Source organism: Oncorhynchus mykiss, chromosome 30, assembly GCF_057628025.1.
Source record: "Oncorhynchus mykiss isolate SJ-2025 chromosome 30, ASM5762802v1, whole genome shotgun sequence".
NCBI classification, from domain to species: Eukaryota; Metazoa; Chordata; class Actinopteri; order Salmoniformes; family Salmonidae; genus Oncorhynchus; species Oncorhynchus mykiss.
This window is the reverse complement of record NC_143051.1, coordinates 30,650,295-30,670,354: the sequence shown is the minus strand read 5'-3', so window position 1 is coordinate 30,670,354 and position 20,060 is coordinate 30,650,295. Positions and strand designations below refer to the sequence as shown.

The 20,060-nt window shown below is 43.4% G+C and overlaps 3 protein-coding genes across 3 annotated transcripts; all 3 read left to right on the top strand.

Annotated features, from left to right (window-relative positions):
- Positions 1 to 212: 212 nt before the first annotated feature.
- On the top strand, positions 213 to 10,304 carry msto1 (misato mitochondrial distribution and morphology regulator 1). Its single transcript, XM_021560406.3, has 14 exons — positions 213 to 469; positions 1,262 to 1,391; positions 1,731 to 1,800; positions 1,887 to 1,962; positions 3,090 to 3,147; positions 5,146 to 5,296; positions 5,805 to 5,919; positions 6,165 to 6,299; positions 6,723 to 6,875; positions 7,148 to 7,279; positions 7,921 to 8,105; positions 8,276 to 8,380; positions 8,633 to 8,745; positions 9,354 to 10,304. Exons 1-14 carry the CDS (start codon positions 386 to 388, stop codon positions 9,611 to 9,613), a joined length of 1,767 nt encoding a protein of 588 aa, XP_021416081.3. The 5' UTR covers positions 213 to 385; the 3' UTR covers positions 9,614 to 10,304.
- A 703-nt stretch (positions 10,305 to 11,007) lies between these two features.
- Positions 11,008 to 11,962, top strand: LOC110488258 (leukotriene B4 receptor 2-like). The gene has a single exon (XM_090228363.1). The coding sequence runs from the start codon at positions 11,008 to 11,010 to the stop codon at positions 11,569 to 11,571; it is 564 nt and encodes a 187-aa protein (XP_090084489.1). The 3' UTR covers positions 11,572 to 11,962.
- A 2,923-nt stretch (positions 11,963 to 14,885) lies between these two features.
- LOC110488255 (leukotriene B4 receptor 1-like) lies at positions 14,886 to 19,090 on the top strand. Its single transcript, XM_090228362.1, has one exon. The coding sequence runs from the start codon at positions 16,237 to 16,239 to the stop codon at positions 17,164 to 17,166; it is 930 nt and encodes a 309-aa protein (XP_090084488.1). The 5' UTR covers positions 14,886 to 16,236; the 3' UTR covers positions 17,167 to 19,090.
- Positions 19,091 to 20,060: the final 970 nt, after the last annotated feature.

Here is a 20,060-nt window from a genome sequence, read left to right as displayed (position 1 = left end):
ACAGTCTACTGTACTGGATCTTTGTCTACAATCAACAGGCCAATAAAGAGGCTGCTTTCTCACTGCGCTCCTATCAGAGCGCTGTGCGCTGCACGTGTGCCTCCTCGGCGCAGTGAAACCGAACCCTATCCACTTTTTGAAAAACGTTTTAAAGAGCCAATCATATTCGTTCATGTACTTCTTATTAACCAATAGTAGACGCCAAGACCTCCATCAAGGGTGGGCTCCCTCTGAACGATGCACACACGGTTAGAGTGATCCATAACTCTGTTGTCATGTTTTCCTGCCATGATGGAGAGTCATATTTCTTATTCTAAAAGAATATTCTGAAATTAACAGATTTATGCATTTGTGATATTTTTTGTATTAATTTATAGACGTCACGATGGGTAGCCTGTGTAGAGAAATCGTCACTCTTCAACTCGGGCACTATTCAAACTTCGTTGGCACACATTGGTGGAATTTACAGGTTGATACGCGCTAAAGTTAGCGGTTTCTCCATATAACATATGTATGTGTTCTAAAAGTTGTAGTGGGCAAGCTAGCTATCTAGCTACTATTTTAGTTAAGAACTGGTGCAGTACGTGGCTAAGTTAGTTGGTTAGCTAGCCACTACTATTCTGACATTACTAGCTACTGTTACTGTAGTTAGCTAGCATGACCCTAGTTATTGTACATTCAAACTGAAATAGCCAGGCTAACAATGCGGAGACGAGTGGTGTTTTGGTGCACAGAGGGTGAGAGGTGCAGCAAAAGGGAGTGAGGCTAGGGTGTGGCCCACATTTTACTGCAACAACCATCGACGAAATTGCACAGCCAGCTAACGTTATACTGCTAGGGCAAAAGTAACGAGATAAAATAATCCATGTATTGTAGCTAGCTAGGTAACAACGAGGGAAAAACACAGTAGGCAATTATAAAACATGCTTTAAAGTTAGAGATAGCGAGCCTGCTAACTATGTATTTGCTCTAAGGGTGTAGGCAGAGATGGTTTATTTATGGTTTAGGGACCTTTTGTGTTCGTGTGGTCTGTTTGTCTTCATAAACATTGTCAATTGGTGCTCAGTGCACCTCCCTTTGCAGCATGGAAGGTGACACATTGAATTACCATTTGTCTTTGTATGAGTTGACACAGTATACATAACATATGATTTGCCTTAAAATATTTGCTATGTATGTAAATCTTGACTGCATCTTATGCCGCTATTAAGATACATTTTCTTCTCTCTCCCTTCCTGCCCTTCTGTTTGTATTGCATCAGGATGCCTCGCTGACCTATGACCCAGATGCACCCCCAGGCGAGCTTCAGAATGATGTTCTCTTCAGAGAGGGGCAAACCTTTGGGGGTCATATTACCTACACCCCCCGCCTGATCGCCATGGACCTCAAAGGTAACCAACCCATGGTAACCCGCAGTGCGTCATTCATAAGGGCACCACGTTGCTGAAATGTTCTGAAGCACTTAACCGCTTCCTTGAAATTTCACACAGATGTTTTGCTGAATGTCACTTAGAGGTCACAGATTGAGTAAACATGACATGTTGAAGGTTTTACAGAGTTTGCCACAATTACAGTGTACATCTTTAGGTTTGACGGTGACAAATGGACAATGCATGTCATTGGAGTAAGGATAGCTACTGTGGCTACAGGGGTAGATATAGATTGAACAACCAGGTTGGCTATATTTAAATACTGAATCACCATCCTCTGTGTCCATTGCAATTATATAGGTAGCCTTCAGACACTGAGACAGGAGGGGAGCCTCTATGAGACTGGGAAGGATCCCACTGCTATCACATGGTAAGTGTGTGTGGGTGCATTTGTCTGTCTGTGTGTTTCCCCCAAGCCTTGTTTATGTGTATGACGTAAATTACTTCTCTTTGCAGGGAGGGCAATGTAATGGTGCACAAAGAGAGCCTGCCAACAAAGAACTCCTTCCTCTTAGACCTGGACAAGCTAGACGTGAGTATGACACAAACACCAAGTATATTACTTCTCTCCCTTTAAACCCAAAGAATGAATGCTTTTTAAATAGGATAGTCCAAAAACAACTTCTAGCCTTTAAACCTTTAAGCCGGGTGTACACTAATCGATTTTTGGCCCCGATTTGGCTGTCCCATACAAGTTTGAGATCGGAGACAAAATCCCCATGTTGCCTATTTGGAGTGCACGGCCATCACCGACGCTCATTTAACGTGAGCGTGTCAGAAATGCTACCAATCCCGTCTGTGAGCAGTCCCAGACGTCGTGATATTTTCAAAAGTTTGATTTTTATCAGCACAAAATCTGGAATGCTCTTGTAATGTAAGATGTGCAACGTCAAGTTTTGAGAACGGTGAGCAGCAATAGCCAATGAGAGCTCGCCAGTGAGATGGCAACGTTATTTTGCATCACCCAGAATGTGTAGACTCGCGCAGGAGCAATGAGTACTACTAGTATGGCTTTGTACTTGGCTTTAACCAAAGCAAATGTGCCAAATCGTTACAGCTCTGAAGTTCACAAGCCATGTTTTTCAATTCAACATGTTGTCTAGAAATGTCAACTCTGTATGGCAAGCGTGAATATCTGACTGAAAGCGTTTGAGGCTGCTTTGAGCCACAGCTCGTTCTAGCTACACAATCTAATATCATTGTTTTTTCGCAAGACAGTATGGTGGTGTGGAGAATCTTCATGACCAAGTGAAGAATCTTGTAGTGTGTGACAACCCATCTGTGCCAGATCATTGAGCGTGCGCACCACTACGTTGGCAAGACAAAAACATACAGGAAATACGGTAATTTAATGTAAGAGGCTCAATGACGTTAGGATTTTGAAAGTTGTGTAGTGTACACCCGGCATTAGCCCGATTGCATGTCTGAAGGAACCAGATAGGTGTAAGCAATATTGTCGAAACTCGCTGAAGCCTGTTGAAAGGCTAGGTAGAGCCGTCACCATATTACTTACACCTGCCCAATACTTGCAGTTATTCATTCACCGAAGGGTTTGGGCCCAGGGCAAGGAAATTGGAGTTGTTCTTGGACCAGGCATAACTCGTGTTCGAAAAGGCTCTCATTCAAGTGTCTTGTTATGACAGTTGTTTTTATGTCCAGAAGGGGGAGATATTGGCTGAGGTTGATTTTGACCCAACTCCAGTGCCTCACTGTTCAGGTAAGGTCTTCTTTTTAACTTCTTAGGGCTGAAATCCCGTTAACGGGATCGATATGACAACAGCCAGTGAAAGTGCATGGCGCCAAATTCAAATCAACAGAAATCTCATAATTAAAATTCCTCCAACATATACCAATTTATACCATTTTAAAGATATATTGTTGTTAATGCCACCACAGTGTCCAATTTCAAATAGGCTTTACAGCGAAAGCACCACAAACGATTATGTTAGGTCAGAGCCAAGTCACAAAAACACACACAGCCATTTTTCCAGCCAAAGAGTGTAGTCACAAAAATCAGAAATGGAGAGAGAATTAATCACTAACCTTTTGATGATCTTCGTCAGATGACACTCATTGGACTTCATGTTACACAATACATGTATGTTTTGTTCGATAAAGTTCATATTTATATAAATACATCTCAGTATACATTGGCACGTTATGTTCAGTAGTTCCAAAAACATCTGGTGATTTTGCAGAGAGCCACATCAATTTACAGAAATACTCATTATAAATGTTGATGAAAATACAAGTGTTATGCATGGAATTAAAAATATACTTCTCCTTAATGCAACTGCTGTGTCAGATTTCAAAAAAGCAAACCATGCAATAATCTGAGTATGGAGCTCAGATAACAAATGCATATATCCGCCATGTTGGAGTCAACAGAAGTCAGAAATAACATTACAAATATTCACTTACCTTTGATCTTCATCAGAATGCACTCCCAGGAATCCCAGTTACACAATTAAATGTTTGATTTGTTCGATAATGTCCATCATTTATGTCCAAATAGCTACTTTTGTTAGCGCGTTTGGTAAACAAATCCAAATTCACGAAGCGTGTTCACTAGTTGCAGACGAAATGTCAAAAAGTTCCGTTAGTCTGTAGAAACATGTCAAACGACGTATAGAATCAATTTTTAGCATGTTTTTAACATAAAACTTAAATAATGTTCCAACCGGAGAATTCTTTTGTCTTCAGAAAAGCAAAGGAACGGGCGCTACCTCTCATGTGAATGCGCGTGACTGAGCTCGTGGCTGCTGGCAGACATCTGACTCATTCCCCTCTCATTTGGCCCCACTTCACAGTAGAAGCCTCAAACAAGTTTCTAAAGACGGTTGACATCTAGTCGAAGCCTTAGGAAGTGCAACATGACCAATATCCCACTGTGTCTTCGATAAGTGCTGAGTTCAAAATTGACCAACCTCAGATTTACCACTTCCTGGTTGGATTTTTTCTCAGGTTTTTGCCTGCCATATGAGTTCTGTTATACTCACATACATCATTCAAACAGTTTTAAAAACTTCAGAGTGTTTTCTATCCAATACTACTAATAGTATGCATATACAGTGCCTTGCGAAAGTATTCGGCCCCCTTGAACTTTGAGACCTTTTGCAAGGAGGAATGGGGAAAAAATGTCAGTCTCTCGATGTGCAAAACTGATAGAGACATACCCCAAGTGACTTACAGCTGTAATCGCAGCAAAAGGTGGCGCTACAAAGTATTAACTTAAGGGGGCTGAATAATTTTGCACGCCCAATTTTTCAGTTTTTGATTTGTTAAAAAAGTTTGAAATATCCAGTAAATGTCGTTCCACTTCATGATTGTGTCCCACTTGTTGTTGATTCTTCACAAAAAAATACAGTTTTATATCTTTATGTTTGAAGCCTGAAATGTGGCAAAAGGTCGCAAAGTTCAAGGGGGCCGAATACTTTCGCAAGGCACTGTATTAGCAACTGGAGCAAGCAGTTTACTCTGGGCACCTTATTCATCCAAGCTACTCAATACTGCCCCCAGCCATAAGAGGTTTTAAAGTATATTTTCCAAGATGACATTTAATCAATATTTAACATGATTTATAAGTTAGCAAACTATTGTGTGTGTGTGAACCTGTATGACCAGAAATGGGCTAAAAGAGGATCAGACCGAGAAACAAGCCGCTCTCGGTCACTCACACACACTACCTTTTCATCGATCCGTGTTTCCCGAGTAGGGACTTTAGCCATGGAGACGGTGAACAGCCGCTTGGAGCGCGCTCAGAAGGGCTATCGACTGGAGGGCAGTGTGAGGGTATGGTCGGACTTCTTGAGGATCCACCTGCACCCCCGCACAATCTCTGTCATCCACGAGTACAACCATGACGGGTGAGAGCATCACCATAGGCACATGCAGTCAAATAGTTACAGCCAAAGATGCAGTTCTCCGTATCTCATTCCCAACCCCCAAAAAATGAAATCTTTACCCCGGGTTCGTATCCTATATCCAACCCCACCCCCCTCTTTATTTTACTGTCTTTTTTATTCTTTACATATTTGAAACCAAATAGTTTGTTTTAATAAAAGTCAAGTTGAAGATGACAAGAAAAGGATAACTATGATGGATCCTTGACCAACTGGAAACTGAAAAGCGGGATAAAAGAAGGCATGAAGCCCTGAGCTGTCCCTACCAGTTCCAAAGTTTGGTTGATGAGTTGTTGGAACAGATATGAACCTGAAAAAGGATTAAGGTCACACACTACAGTACATTACAGTCCTATTATGTGGCTAGGTCGACTCCCAATTATTTCACACGGAGTGCCTTTCCCACATGCTACAGCAGAACTAGCTTGGATTTCTCAGGAAAATGACTTTGTTTTGCCATTGTGTTCTACAGGGAGGCCCACCGCCTGGAAACGTTTGGCCAGGGGGAGGCTCTGCTTCAGGGCTCAGTGCTGGAGGATCTGGAGGACAGACTACACTTCTTCATAGAGGAATGTGACTACCTACAGGTAACTAACTGACTGGTGATCCTCTACCATAACTCTCCAATAGGGGTTATCACAAACCCTGGTCCTGGAAAACTACATTGTCTCAAATATCAAAAATATCCATATATCCATCCAAACATACTTTGTTCATTCTAAAGGCCCCATTCTGTACAATCACTCCTCGAATGGCTGAGTTAATCTGTTTGTCATCTCTCCTTTCTCTTTCTCCTGCTCTTCCTTCTGCCATCCCTCTCCCTCCCTCCCAGGGGTTCCAGGTGCTGTGTGACCTGGCTGATGGCTTCTCTGGCCTGGGTTCAAAGGTCACCGAGATGCTGCAGGACTCCTATGGGGGACGGGGCATCCTTACCTGGGGGCTCGCACCTGTTAGTCACCCAGACACAGTGAGTAACAAGAGGGAGGTTTTTGGCAGTGGGTTTTCAGGCAGTTCATCAGTAAGCACTGTTTTATTCAACAGTGTCATGTTCATTAGGGCACTCAATGGACAATTAGCATTTCTTATTGGCCAAGTCCAGATAGTCCCTTCCTGTTTGTCAGTTTTCTTCCGTTTGGTGCCTAATGAGCATGACCCAGGTGTTCTTGCCATGTAATTCTTTGCCATGGGTTTTATTCGCTGTAAAATTGCAGATAGAAATGTATTTCATAGAGTTCAGCTGAGATCTGTGATTTTGTTTTTATTTCACAATTTGCTACTGATTTAATGACTAATCTGGTTTTATCCGTATCTCATAGTAATTGTGTTTCATGCACAGCTATTGTGTTGTGAATAAAGTCCTATGACATTGTTCTTCTGTTGCTTTCCTCAGACCCCGATGAAGGAGCTCTACCACCTGTTGAACTACTCCTTAGGCATGGTCCACATGGCCAATAACAGCTCGTTCTTCTGCCCTTTAACCCTGAAGGGCGGGCTGGGCAGACGGCCCGCCCAACCCCCCTCCTTCCCCCACCTCAACTACGACGTGAGTCAGACAGACGCCACCCTCTTTTCCCATCTATCATCTGTCTATTCCCACATTTTGGTAGTCATTTATTCATTCTTTCGCTGAAAATATATAGACTAGATTGAGCTGTAGTGTAAATGATTGAAATCGCTCTCCCCCACTGTTGCTTGAGAGGATGCTAAACAGTTGTTTTTAGCAAGCCAACCCTAAGATGTCCTACAACCCCAGAAATGAATGTGTGTGTGTTTCTCTGTCTATTCCAATCACTCTGTCTTTTCGGTCTCCTCCAGCCCTCTCTGTGGTACCACTCCAGCTCTGTGCTGGCTCTGGCCCTGGACTCCCTTACTGTCCCTTACAGGCTGAGGCACAACAGCACCCCCATGTGGGAGTTTGCAGACGCACTGGCAGTGTCCGGGAGAAAGGTGAGAGCTGGGTGCTTTCTTTGAATCCATTACCGCTGAGTTTAAAATCAAGCTATTTACATTGCTAACCCTACTGCTATCTCTTATGTCTGATTTTTCTTTCCTTGAGACAATGAGACTAACCTGGTTAAATAAATAACCTGTGAAAGGTCTGAAAAGTTTTGACAGGTATGACTAAAATAACAGCTCAAGCTAGACTGCAGCTCTGGTTGGCTTCAGTTATCACCCTCAAATAACATTTAGAAGGGAATGTCCAGGGCACAAGATAATCATTATGTCTTCCCCACAGCCTACTATACATTTAACAGATTTACAGTGTGTGAGACCAGGGTCATATTGATTAGTGGGCACACAACAAACAAACAAAAACATTTGAAAACATTTCTTGTTGGCCAAGTCTGTGTAGTTCCTCCCTGTTTCAGTCTGTTTTCTTCTGTTTGGTGCTTGATGACGGCCCGCCCAATTTTTTTAATTTTTATTACTTTAGTCTATTTGGTAGTATTTTCTTAACTCTTCTTGAACTGCACTGTTGGTTAAGGGCTTGTAAGTAAGTATTTCACGGTAAGGTCTACACTTGCTGTATTCGGCGCATGTGACAAATAAAGTTCGATTTGATTTAATGAACATGTGTTTTTCCTCAGGTGGTGGCTGCGTACGGAGCCCTCCCCTTTCCGATGACGCAGGGGTGCTCTCTCCCCGACGCCCTAGGTGACTGCGCGGATCTGTTGCCGTGGAAACCCCTATCGGCTTGCCCCGAGCTGGGCGATGGCCACTGCTTCGGCCAATCAGTGACCCTCAAGGGTTTAGAGGGGCAGAGTCTGGTCAGGTGAGACAAAACATGGCTGTTATGTTTAGAGGTCGACCGATTAATCGGAATTGCCGATTTCAAGTTTTCATAACAATCGGAAATCTGTATTTTTGGATGCCAATTTGGCCGATTTAAACCTTGCTCTGGTGTTAATGTGCATTGCTGTAACGTTGCGGTCCCATCTGCAGCCAGCTGAGACCAGGGGTGCAGCCGCCCACCCAGCTGCATAGCCTTGACTGTGGGGAAGAGGTGCTAGCCTCCTACATCAATGCTCACTACCCCGCTACGCCTTTGTGAGTGTCATTCTTGCATACACAATAGCACCCGTTTTCTCACGCACACACACACACACACACACACACTTACACTCATGCACTGACAATGTCACACACTCACATAGGCAGGCTTCGAGACATGGCCACATACACATGGACGGATTCAACACACACACATGACTGTAGTAGTTTGATAGACCACACCAAACCAATCCTGCTGTTTAAATCATGAAAATCACAATTGACCATTTCCTCATTCTCCCTGTGCAGTTCGGTCCAGCTTGTATCCAGCCCCAGTAAGCTGACCCCGCCCTTCCCACAGATATTCAGCCAATCCTTGAGTCCACAGGGCTTTCTGCAGAGTCAAGCCCCTCCCCCCAAAAGTGAGTAAATCTAATCCTAATGTTTCTCTGACATTTCTGGTCCATTTATCTAACTGCGCTTTCTTTCTCACTGTCAAGTTATTTTCAAAGTTTGTCTGTTTGTCTCTCTCTGACTCAGTCTATGTTTCTGTTATCAAGTTTTATTAGTCGTATGATCAGGATACACATGGTATACACCATCCAATGAAATGCTTACTTGCAGGTTCCTTCTCGGCAATGCAACAACAATAATAAAATATAAGAATACGAACATAAAGTAAATGGCTCAGTAGAATATATCATTTTTGAAGAAGTATAATATAGGAAGGCATGATTTTTTTTGTATCTGGGAAGGGGGGGATTAGGGGGCAAGTGTTTTTAAATTGTGCAGTATTAATAAATAGTAAAAGTAAAAGCCATTTCATCTGGCTACACAAGTGATTGTATATGCATATTCTACCCTTCTTCGCTCACTCCCTGTCACTTCACTTCAGATCCCTGCCTCACAATCCCTAAATAAGTCTATTCTGTTTTCATACCTCACTATGCTTGTATCCAACAGTCTCTCTCATTATTGTCAGGTCTATACCTCTCACCTTATCTCCCTCTTCCTATCCTCTCTTCCACAGAGCGGTCCTGTGCGGTCTCCTCCCTCCCCGTGCTCACCTCCCTGCAGTCTTCTCCGGCCCTGGGCCCGTGGCTGTCGGAGCTGCACCGCGGTGCCAGCACCCTGGACCCCCGTCGCATCGCCCCCAGCTTCCTCTCCCAGGGGCCTGAGCTGACCGACTTCCAGGAGTCCCTGGAGCAACTCCACCTCCTGGCCCGCTGTTACCGCAATGATAGCGGAGGCATGATGTGCTCCTCCTCGGAAGAGGACGACGATGATTGATTGACTGACAACTGCTGAACCGCAAGAGTCATTTTCTCTTTTCTGTTTCCCGCATTGTTAGCCCAGAATGATTTTTGCGCACTCCATGCCATCTGAATAGATGGGTCTCAATTGACATTGACTAGTATTGACAGACCCACCCATCCACAATGTATATTCTTGTATGTGGATCTGATCGCATTCATAAAGACACAGTGAGACTTGATAAGGATTGTGAATTCTGGTTGGAAAGAATGCTGTTTATTTTTATTTTTTACCATTTATTTATCCAGGTGGGCCAGTTGAGAACAAGTTCTCATTTACAACTGAGATGGCGACAGAGAACGGTTATGGTAAAAGATTGAGGTTTTAACTGACAAAAGATATTTGGACTGTGAAACTCAGTCATTAAATCAAGGAGAGACAAAATAAGAGGATAGAAGGAAAGGTCAATGAAGGGAGAATGTTGGTTGGTGATATGTTGGAGCTGCTAGTGAAGTTAATTTGCCACATGCACAGGATACAAAAGGTGTAAAACAGTACTGTCTAATTATAACCTTGCGAGCTATTTGACAACAATGCAGTGATGATAATAATATAGAATACATGTTTTTTTAAACACAAGAACTACGATGTGAGTTAAAGAAACGAGAGAATGCAAGGACTGTATATATGTGTATCTGCAAATAAATGTGCTTTATACAACTGTCAATAGTTTCCCAAATTAAGATAACATAAGTCATGGTAGATTTCTGCTAGAATCTGTGGCAGGGAGGAAATTAAAGGTGCAGTAATCTTTTATATTGTTTTTCTGTCCTTGCCACTAGATGGCAACGTTGAAGCTATGGCCAAAAAAATTAGCGGAACGCTAAGAAAAAGCTGTTATCTTTATCAAGCCCTTGCAAAAAGGAGATGGATTACATTACGCATCCATTTCTGTCAAAAGTTCAAATCATTTACACTTTTACACAAGTTAAAATCACTGAAAAATGATCAAATATACAAAAATTGCACATATGTGGTAGTTTCAAGCTGTAGGCAAAGGCATCCATCTTCTCAGTGTGTCTATTTGTGAGAATCAGGTTGGCTGTAGCCTTTGACAAATACAGAATTATGCCAACACACCCACAGCTCATTAAACGGAAGCTGACCAGAGGCTGTTAACCCACAATTTCCCCTATCATTCTATGACAAGAAGTCAAAAGAACATAACAAACTTGAGGTTTTCAGAAACAGAGAATTCGATGTCTGAAGTCTGTCTTCTTCCAGATAGCTCTTAGATCTCTTATTCTTTCAAGGCTGGACTCTGGGCCGTGCTGCATGCAAGCTAGGCACATTCCTGCTCTACCTCAGCCCTTATGCTAACGGTTACTCTACTCGGTGTCCAGCGCTACCTCTAGGTCCTCTACCCGCAGATGTGGAACAGGCTGGGGCGCAAGGGGGAGGCGGTGCTGCTCCTGGCCCTGTGGGGGCTCGCCTGTGCCCTGACTGCCCCCGCAGTTGCCACTCGCGATGTGCGCGATGGCGAGCTCAAGTGCCAGCGACACACGGGCTCCGATGCTGAAAGAGTTGCTGTCCTCGTCTTGGAGACCCTTTTAGGGTTTGTGATTCCGTTCTCTGTGCTGGTCACGTCCTACTGCCGCCTCCACCGGCGGCGGGTGAACCAGACAGCGCTGTTCAGCAGTGCCAAGATGACGCGGCTGGTCACCAGTGTGGTGGTCGCCTTCTTCATCCTCTGGATCCCTGTGCACATTGTCAATGTGGTGGACATCGCCGGCATTGTGCTGCAGACTTCCTGGCCAGAGGCATCGGCAGCGCTGCTGAAACACAGAAGCGTGGCAGCGCGTGTCGTCTGGAGCTTTACGTTTTTTAACAGCTGCCTGGACCCCTTCCTGTACGCCTTCGCCTCGCGGAGGATCCGTGAGCAGCCCAAGTCGTCGTTGAGGAGCGAAAGCAGGATGCAGGTCACAAATATCTGATGTATGATGCTCTGCTCTGCTGGTGTGACTAAAGGCATGTGACTGGAATGCCAACCCCTAATTCTAACCCTCAGCCTACCCATAATCAAACCCCTCACCCTAAACTTAACAAGTCAGGGTACTCTCAAAAATAAATAGCTTTTTTTTAGGGGTTCTTGACTTTGATTTTAGAGCAGCCAAATAAGAGGCCCATTGCCCCTGCTATTTTGTCCTCAACAAAACCTACATTTTGGTTTGCTGACTGTATAGGCTGTACTTTCTAGGTATCCATAGGTTAGCCTAGATTTGTTATTTCGGGGATCTAACGCCCTTCAAGCTTGACCTCCATTGGTCAAAGCCTAAATTGTATTGCTTCTGTCAGGTTTCCCATGAATAAATTGGTTAGACTTGTCTATGGACAATGTTACTGTACATATCTCTCAATGTATTCTGCAAAAATTGAAATTTGTGTGAACATACTGGGACCACTAAGGAAACAGAGCTGTAAGAAATGCTTGATTTTGCAGGAAATGTTGAACAACATTCAGAAAGGTGTAGATTTTTTGGGAAAATCACCCTTTTCAGAACACAAATGCATGAATGTTGACCCTGTCCAAACCCAACTTCCCAACTATTCATCACCGACTCAACAACTTTACGCCTCCAACCCAGAAAGAGTGAATACAGTCATATTGATTCCATTCAAGTGTAACGGTTGTCGTCGGGAGAAAGAGAGGACCAAGGTGCAGCGTGGTAAGTATTCATTGTAATTTAATAAAGAATGAATACAGAAACAAAACACGACAGACAAACAGTCCTGAACGGTGCATCAAAACACAGAACAGAAAATAAACACCCACAAGTCAAAAGTTAAACCAGGCTACCTAAGTATCATTCTCAATCAGGGACAACGATTGACAGCTGCCTCTGATTGAGAACCATACCAGGCCGAACACAGAAATCCCAAAACATAGAAAAAGGAACATAGACAACCCACCCAACTCACGCCCTGACCATACTAAACCAAAGACATAATAAAAGAACTAAGGTCAGAACGTGACATCAAGAAGTACGACACATACAGTTGACGTCGGAAGTTTACATACACCTTAGCCAAATACATTTAAACTCAGTTTCCACAATTCCTGACATTTAATCCTAGTAAAAAATTCCCTGTTTTAGGTCAGTTAGGATCACCACTTTATTTTAAGAATGTGAAAATAATAGTAGAGAGTGATTTATTTCAGCTTTAATTTATTTAATCACATTCCCAGTGTGTCAGAAGTTTACATACACTCAGTTAGTATTTGTTAGCATTGCCTTTTAATTGTTTAACTTGGTTCAAACGTTTTGGGTAGCCTTCCACAAGCTTCCCACAATAAATTGGGTGAATTTTGGCCCATTCCTCCTGACAGAGCTGGTGTAAATGAGTCAGGTTTGTAGGCCTCCTTGCTCGCACACACATTTTTCAGTTCTACCCACAAATGTTCTATAGGAATGAGGTCAGGGCTTTGTGATGGCCACTCCAATACCTTGACTTTGTTGTACTTAAGCCATTTTTCCACAACTTTGGAAGTATGCTTGGGGTCATTGTCCATTTGCGACCAAGCTTTTACTTCCTGACTGATGTCTTGGGATGTTGCTGTTGGTGTTCTTTGGCTTGCAAGCTCTCACTCTTTTTCCTCCAAACATAACAATGGTCATTAGGGCCAAACAATTCTGTTTGTGTTTCATCAGACCATTGGACATTTCTCCAAAAAGTATGATCTTTGTCCCCATGTGTAGTTGCAAACCGTACTCTGTCTTTTTAATGGCGGTTTGGGAGCAGTGGCTTCTTCCTTGCTGAGCGGCCTTTCAGGTTATGTCGATATAGGACTCGTTTTACTGTGGATATAGATACTTTTTTACCTGTTTCCTCCATCTTCACAAGGTCCTTTACTGTTGTTCTGGGATTGATTTGCACTTTTCGCACCAAAGTACGTTCATCTCTTGGAGACAGAACGTGTCTCCTTCCTGAGCGGTACGACGTCTGCGTGGTCCCATGGTGTTTATACTTGCGTACTATTGTTTGTACAGATGAACGTGGTACCTTCAGGGGTTTGGAAATTGCTCCCAAGGATGAACCAGACTTATGGAGGTCTACAATTTGTTTTCTGAGGTCTTGGCTGATATCTTTTGATTTTCCCATGATGTCAAGAAAAGAAGCACTGAGTTTGAAGGAAGGCCTTGAAATACATCCACAGGTACACCTCCAACACTGCCTTTCAGAAGCTTCTAATGCCATGACATCGTTTTCTGGAATTTTCCAAGCTGTTTAAAGGCACAGTCAACGAAGTGTTTGAAAACATATCACCCACTGGAATTGTGATACAGTGAATTAAAAGTGAAATAATCTGTCTGTGAACAGTTGTTGGAAAAAATACTTGCGTCATGCACAAAGTAGATGTCTTAACTGACTATAACAACTATAGTTTGTAAACAAGAAATTTGTAGAGTGGTTGAAAAGTAAAGTTTATTAACTCCAACCTAAGTGTATGTAAACCTCCGACTTCAACCCTATATATATTTATATATATATACATAATAATATATGTCATTTAGCAGACACTTCTATGTTAAGCGACTTAGAGTGATGTATGTGTCAAAGGTCCTTTTTGGATTTGTGTTGAGCAGGTAGAGTAAGGTATATACCAAACACAAACCCTATAGGAGGGACCTGACTGAGGGGAGGAGGGACCCTATAGCGTCTGCCTGAGGGGAGGAGGGTCCCGATAGCGTCTGTCTGAGGGGAGGAGGGACCCTATAGCGTCTGCCTGAGTGGAAGAGGGACCCTATAGCGTCTGCCTGAGGGGAAGAGGGACCCTATAGCGTCTGCCTGAGGGGAAGAGGGACCCTATAGCGTCTGCCTGAGGGGAGGAGGGTCCCTATAGTGTCTATCTGATGGGAGGAGGGACACTATAGCGATATTCTGAGGGGAGGAGGGACCCTAATGCGTCTGTCTGAGGGGAGGAAGGACCCTAAATTATCTGTCTGAGGGGAGGAGGGACCCTATATAGTCTGTCTGAGGGGAGGAGGGACCCTATATTGTCTGTCTGAGGGGAGGAGGGACCTGCCAGTGGGGAGGAGGGACTCAATAGTGTCTGTCTGAGGGGAGGAGGGACCTGCCAGTGGGGAGGAGGGCCCCTATAGTGTCTATCTGAGGGGAGGAGGGCCCCTATAGTGTCTGTCTGAGGGGAGGAGGGACACTATAGCGATATTCTGAGGGGAGGAGGGACCCTAATGCGTCTGTCTGAGGGGAGGAAGGACCCTAAATTATCTGTCTGAGGGGAGGAGGGACCTTATAGAGTCTGTCGGAGGGGAGGAGGGACCCTATATAGTCTGTCTGGGGGGAGAAGGGACCCTATAGAGTCTGTCTGAGGGGAGGAGGGACCCTTTAGTGTCTGTTTGCGGGGAGGAGGGACCGAATAGTGACTGTCTGAGGGGAGGAGGGACCCTATAGTTTTTGTCTGTGGAGGAGGGATCCATTAGAGTCTGTCTGAGGGTAGGAGGAACCCTATAGCGGCTGTCTGAGGGGAGGAGGGACACTAGAAATGTCCATGGGAGGGATCTGAAAATATTTTCTGATCTTGTCTGATAATTGTCTATTCAAAAATAGTCTTCAGTGAGTGATGTTGCCTCACACCCAAGACCTTCAGGGCAGTTTGATCATTTGCAAACCAGACTGTGATGCCGTATCTCAGGATTCTCTCTATGACCTCATGGAAGAACAGGAGCATTTTTTCTGGTCAACTCCAAAATCCCTTAGTCTACGAAGGAAATAGAGGCGTTGTTGGACTCTGAAGCAGACCCTCTTTACTTTGACCTACCAGCTCAACACCCAGGTGATCTAATCTGTGCTATGTTGGCATTGTGGACAACCATGGACACGTGGTCACCGACTGATTTGGGGTCAAACACCATTTCCTCCATTTTAGAAGAATTGTAGTTTTTCTAGCCTTATTTTGCCACTAAATGGAAGCATTAAACTAAGGCCATACATTCAAAGAGAGACAACAACACAGAGATGGATTAAATGCATTACACATCCATTTATCTGTCAAAAGTTCAAATCATTACAACGTTTTGCACAAGATAAAACCACATAAAAAATATGAATTATTAAATGTGGAAAAAATATATAAAACCCTTGTGGCTTCCCCCTAGACAACAGCTACAATCTACTTTATATGTTTTAACTAAAGCTTAAACTATCTCCTCAGCGTCATGTGTCTATTGATGAGAATCAGGTTGAGTGTAGCCTTAATGACAAAATTGGAAGTTTCTAAATGTTAACCTCAAACAGAAATATCTCTCTCTCTGAATCATACTCTCTCTCTCTCACACACAGACACACAGACACACAGACACGCACACGCACACGCACACACACACACACACACACACACACACACACACACACACACACACACACACACACACACACACACACACACACAGAGCTTTGTCAGGAGGAAGCTGACCAGAAGCAGTTAACCCACATCAGTTTCCTTATTATCACTCTATGACAAGAGTTCAAGAGAAGATAACAAACTTGTGAGGATTTGAAGAACGAGAAACTAAAGAATTAGATGTCTAAAGTCTACTGTCTTCCAGATAGCTCATATTCTTTCACGGACCACGAAGAACATGGACTCCTCCAGCAACTCTAGCTTGGACTCCACCTCCCCGGATTCGGGCCGCCTGATTTCGAGCACCGTCCTGGGGCTGTGCTGTGCGCTGGGCCTCCCTGGTAACATAGCTGTCCTGGTGGTCATCCTGCGCCGCACGTCCCGACGCCCCAATTTCACCCTGTGCCTCATGCTGAACCTGGCTTCCTCTGACATCCTGTGCCTGGCCACGGTGCCCGTGTGGATCTATACTCTCCAGCAAGGCTGGACTCTGGGCCGTGCTGCATGCAAGATAGCCACCTTCCTGCTCTACCTCAGCCTGAATGCTAACGTGCTAACGGTTACTCTACTCGGTGTCCAGCGCTACCTCCAGGTCCTCTACCCGCAGATGTGGAACAGGCTGGGGCGCAAGGGGGAGGCGGTGCTGCTCCTGGCCCTGTGGGGGCTCGCCTGTGCCCTGACTGCCCCCGCAGTTGCCACTCGCGATGTGCGCGATGGCGAGCTCAAGTGCCAGCGACACACGGGCTCCGATGCTGAAAGAGTTGCTGTCCTCGTCTTGGAGACCCTTTTAGGGTTTGTGATTCCGTTCTCTGTGCTGGTCACGTCCTACTGCCGCCTCCACCGGCGGGTGAACCAGACGGCACTGTTCAGCAGTGCCAAGATGACGCGGCTGGTCACCAGTGTGGTGGTCGCCTTCTTCATCCTCTGGATCCCTGTGCACATTGTCAATGTGGTGGACATCGCCGGCATTGTGCTGCAGACTTCCTGGCCAGAGGCATCGGCAGCGCTGCTGAGACACAGAAGCACGGCAGCGCGTGTCGTCCGGAGCTTTACGTTTTTTAACAGCTGCCTGGACCCCTTCCTGTACGCCTTCGCCTCGCGGAGGATCCGTGAGCAGCCCAAGTCGTCGTCGAGGAGCGAAAGCAGGATGCAGGTCACAAATATCTGATGTTTGAAGCTCTGCTCTGCTGGTGTGACTAAAGGCATGTGACTGGAATGCCAACCCTTAATTCTAACCCTCAGCCTACCCATAATCAAACCCCTCACCCTAAACTTAACAAGACAGGGTACTCTCAAAAATAAATAGCTTTTTTTTTAGGGGTTCTTGACTTTGATTTTAGAGCAGCCAAATAAGAGGCCCATTGCCCCTGCTATTTTGTCCACAACAAAACCTACATTTTGGTTTGCTGACTGTATAGGCTGTACTTTCTAGGTATCCATAGGTTAGCCTAGATTTGTTATTTCGGGGATCTAACGCCCTTCAAGCTTGACCTCCATTGGTCAAAGCCTAAATTGTGTTGCTTCTGTCAGCTTTCCCATGAATAAATACATATATTTGGTTACTATGAATAAGTTTCTCTATAGTGCATGTACTTCTGCTTTGGTTCAGAGGAGCTCCAACTTACCATAGTGTTTTGGAATATTTCGTCATACTTGTGAAGTTGCCTCATTGTATGTCAAAATCAGGTATTTGAGCAGTGAGCACAATGGAAAAACACACTAGATCCATGCAACAACATTTCTCCCTAAATAGATCAATTATCCCACTCTGATGTTAAATATGGGTTTAACCATTTTAGTTTCAGTCTAACCCGCAACAAGAAGTAAGCCAACTTGCCAACACCGCCAAACAAAATTCATTCTGAACCAAATGAAGGTAGAACTTGCCATATGTCAGATGTAATAACACATTTGGTAAACAGACAAACAACTTTATCTACACCCAAAGGAACATGCCTTTATGTTTATAATTAGAAATAAAGCTTGAGATTGACATACTGTAGTTGAAAACATTTTATGAAACTATAAACAGTTTTTGGGGGGTTGTGATCAGGTGGTAGAAATCATGAGCTGATTCACACCCAGCATTTATTGTAGAGGTGCTGACTAACTGTATAAATAGAAAGAGAGAAAGTAGAACACTCTACATAGATATGAGTCACACCCTACATATGCTCCCAACAATTGAATGGGTATATAGAGTGTAACTTTCTTTTTATACGGTTCTGGGGAACTTGCAGATTTTCAGATGTAAGTGGTATATTTATAAGTACAAAATTCCTACCACTTGTAATGCCCTCTATCTTATGTTCAGAACTTTTGATTGTGAATTCATTGGGGTTTCACAGAACTTTCACTGTTGAGTCATTCAAGCAAAATCAAATCTAACTTGCTTTTATTTTTGAAGTGGTGAATAGAAAGAATAGTAGATGGTAAATATCATTTTCAAATTATAGTAGATGGTAAATATCATTTTCAAATTATAGTAGAGGGTAAATATCATTTTCAAATTATAGTAGAGGGTAAATATCATTTTCAAATTATAGTAGAGGGTAAATATAATTTTCTAATTATAGTAGAGGGTAAATATCATTTTCAAATTATAGTAGAGGGTAAGTATTTGACCATCACCTAACATGCACCATGTTTTAAATCATTTGTATCCAATGGCAGGTTGTGAGCATGTGTAACCGATGTGAAATGGCTAGCTAGTTAGCAGTTGTGTGCGCTAATAGCGTTTCAATCAGTGACTTCACTCGCTCTGAGGCCTTGAATTTGTTGTTCCCCTTGCTCTGCAATGCTTTTGTGGCGCGATGGGTAACGATGCTTTGAGGGTGACTGTTGTCTGTGTGCAGAGGGTCCCTGGTTCGAACCCATTGGGGCGAGGAGAGGAGGAGAGCAATACTGTTACACATGTTCAGAAATACAGCGCCTTCGGAAAGTATTCACACCCGTTGACTTTTTCCACAGTTTTTTTCCAGCCTGAATTTACAATAGATTAAATTAAGATTTTATGTCACAAACTTCTGTAATGTCAAAGTCAAATAATGTTCAAAGAAATTTTTACAAATTAATAAAACGTGAAAGCTGAATTGTCTTGATTCAATAAGTGTTCAACCCTTTTGTTATGGCAATCCTAAATAAGTTCAGGATAAAACATGTAGTTATTAAAGTTATTAATTACACATTGGATGGTGCATCAATACACCCAGTCGCTACAAAGATACAAGCATCCTTCCTAACTCAGTTGCCGGAGAGGAAGGAATTTCACCATGAGGCCAATGTTGACTTTAAAACAGTTACAGAGTTTAATCGCTGTGATAGGAGAAATCGGAGGATGGATCAACAACATTTTAGTTACTCCACAATACTAATCTAATTGACAGAGTGAAAAGAAGGAAGCCTGTACAGAATACAAATATTTCAAAACATGCATCCTGTTTGCCACAAGGCATAAAAATAATACCGCAAGAAATGTGGCAATTAATTATTTGTCCTGAATACGAAGCAAACCTAATACAACACATTACTGAGTACCACTCTCCACATTTTCAAACATAGTGGTAACTGCTTCATGTTATGGGTATGCTTGTAATCGTAATGGACTAGGGAGTTTTTCAGGATAAAAAAAAGGGAATGGAGCCAAGCACAGGCAAAATCCTATAGGAAAACCTGGTTCAGTCTGCTTTCCACCAGACATTGGGTAACAAATTCACCTTTCAGGTGGACTATAACCTAAAATGAGGCAAATCTACACTAGACTTGCTTACCAAGAACGCAGTAAATGTTCCGGAGTGGCCGAATTACAGTTTTGACTTAAAAAATCTATGGCAAAACCTAAACATTTTTATCTATCAATGATCTGCAACCAATTTGACAGAGCTCGAACAATTTTCAAAAGAGTAATGGGAAATGTTGCACAATCCAAGTGTGGAAAGCTCTTAGAGACTTACCCAGAAAGACTCACAGCTGTAATCACTGCCAAAGGTGGTTCTACAAAGTATTGACTCAGGGGTGTGAGCTGTTTCTATTTTTCGTTTTCAATACATTTGCAAAAAAAAT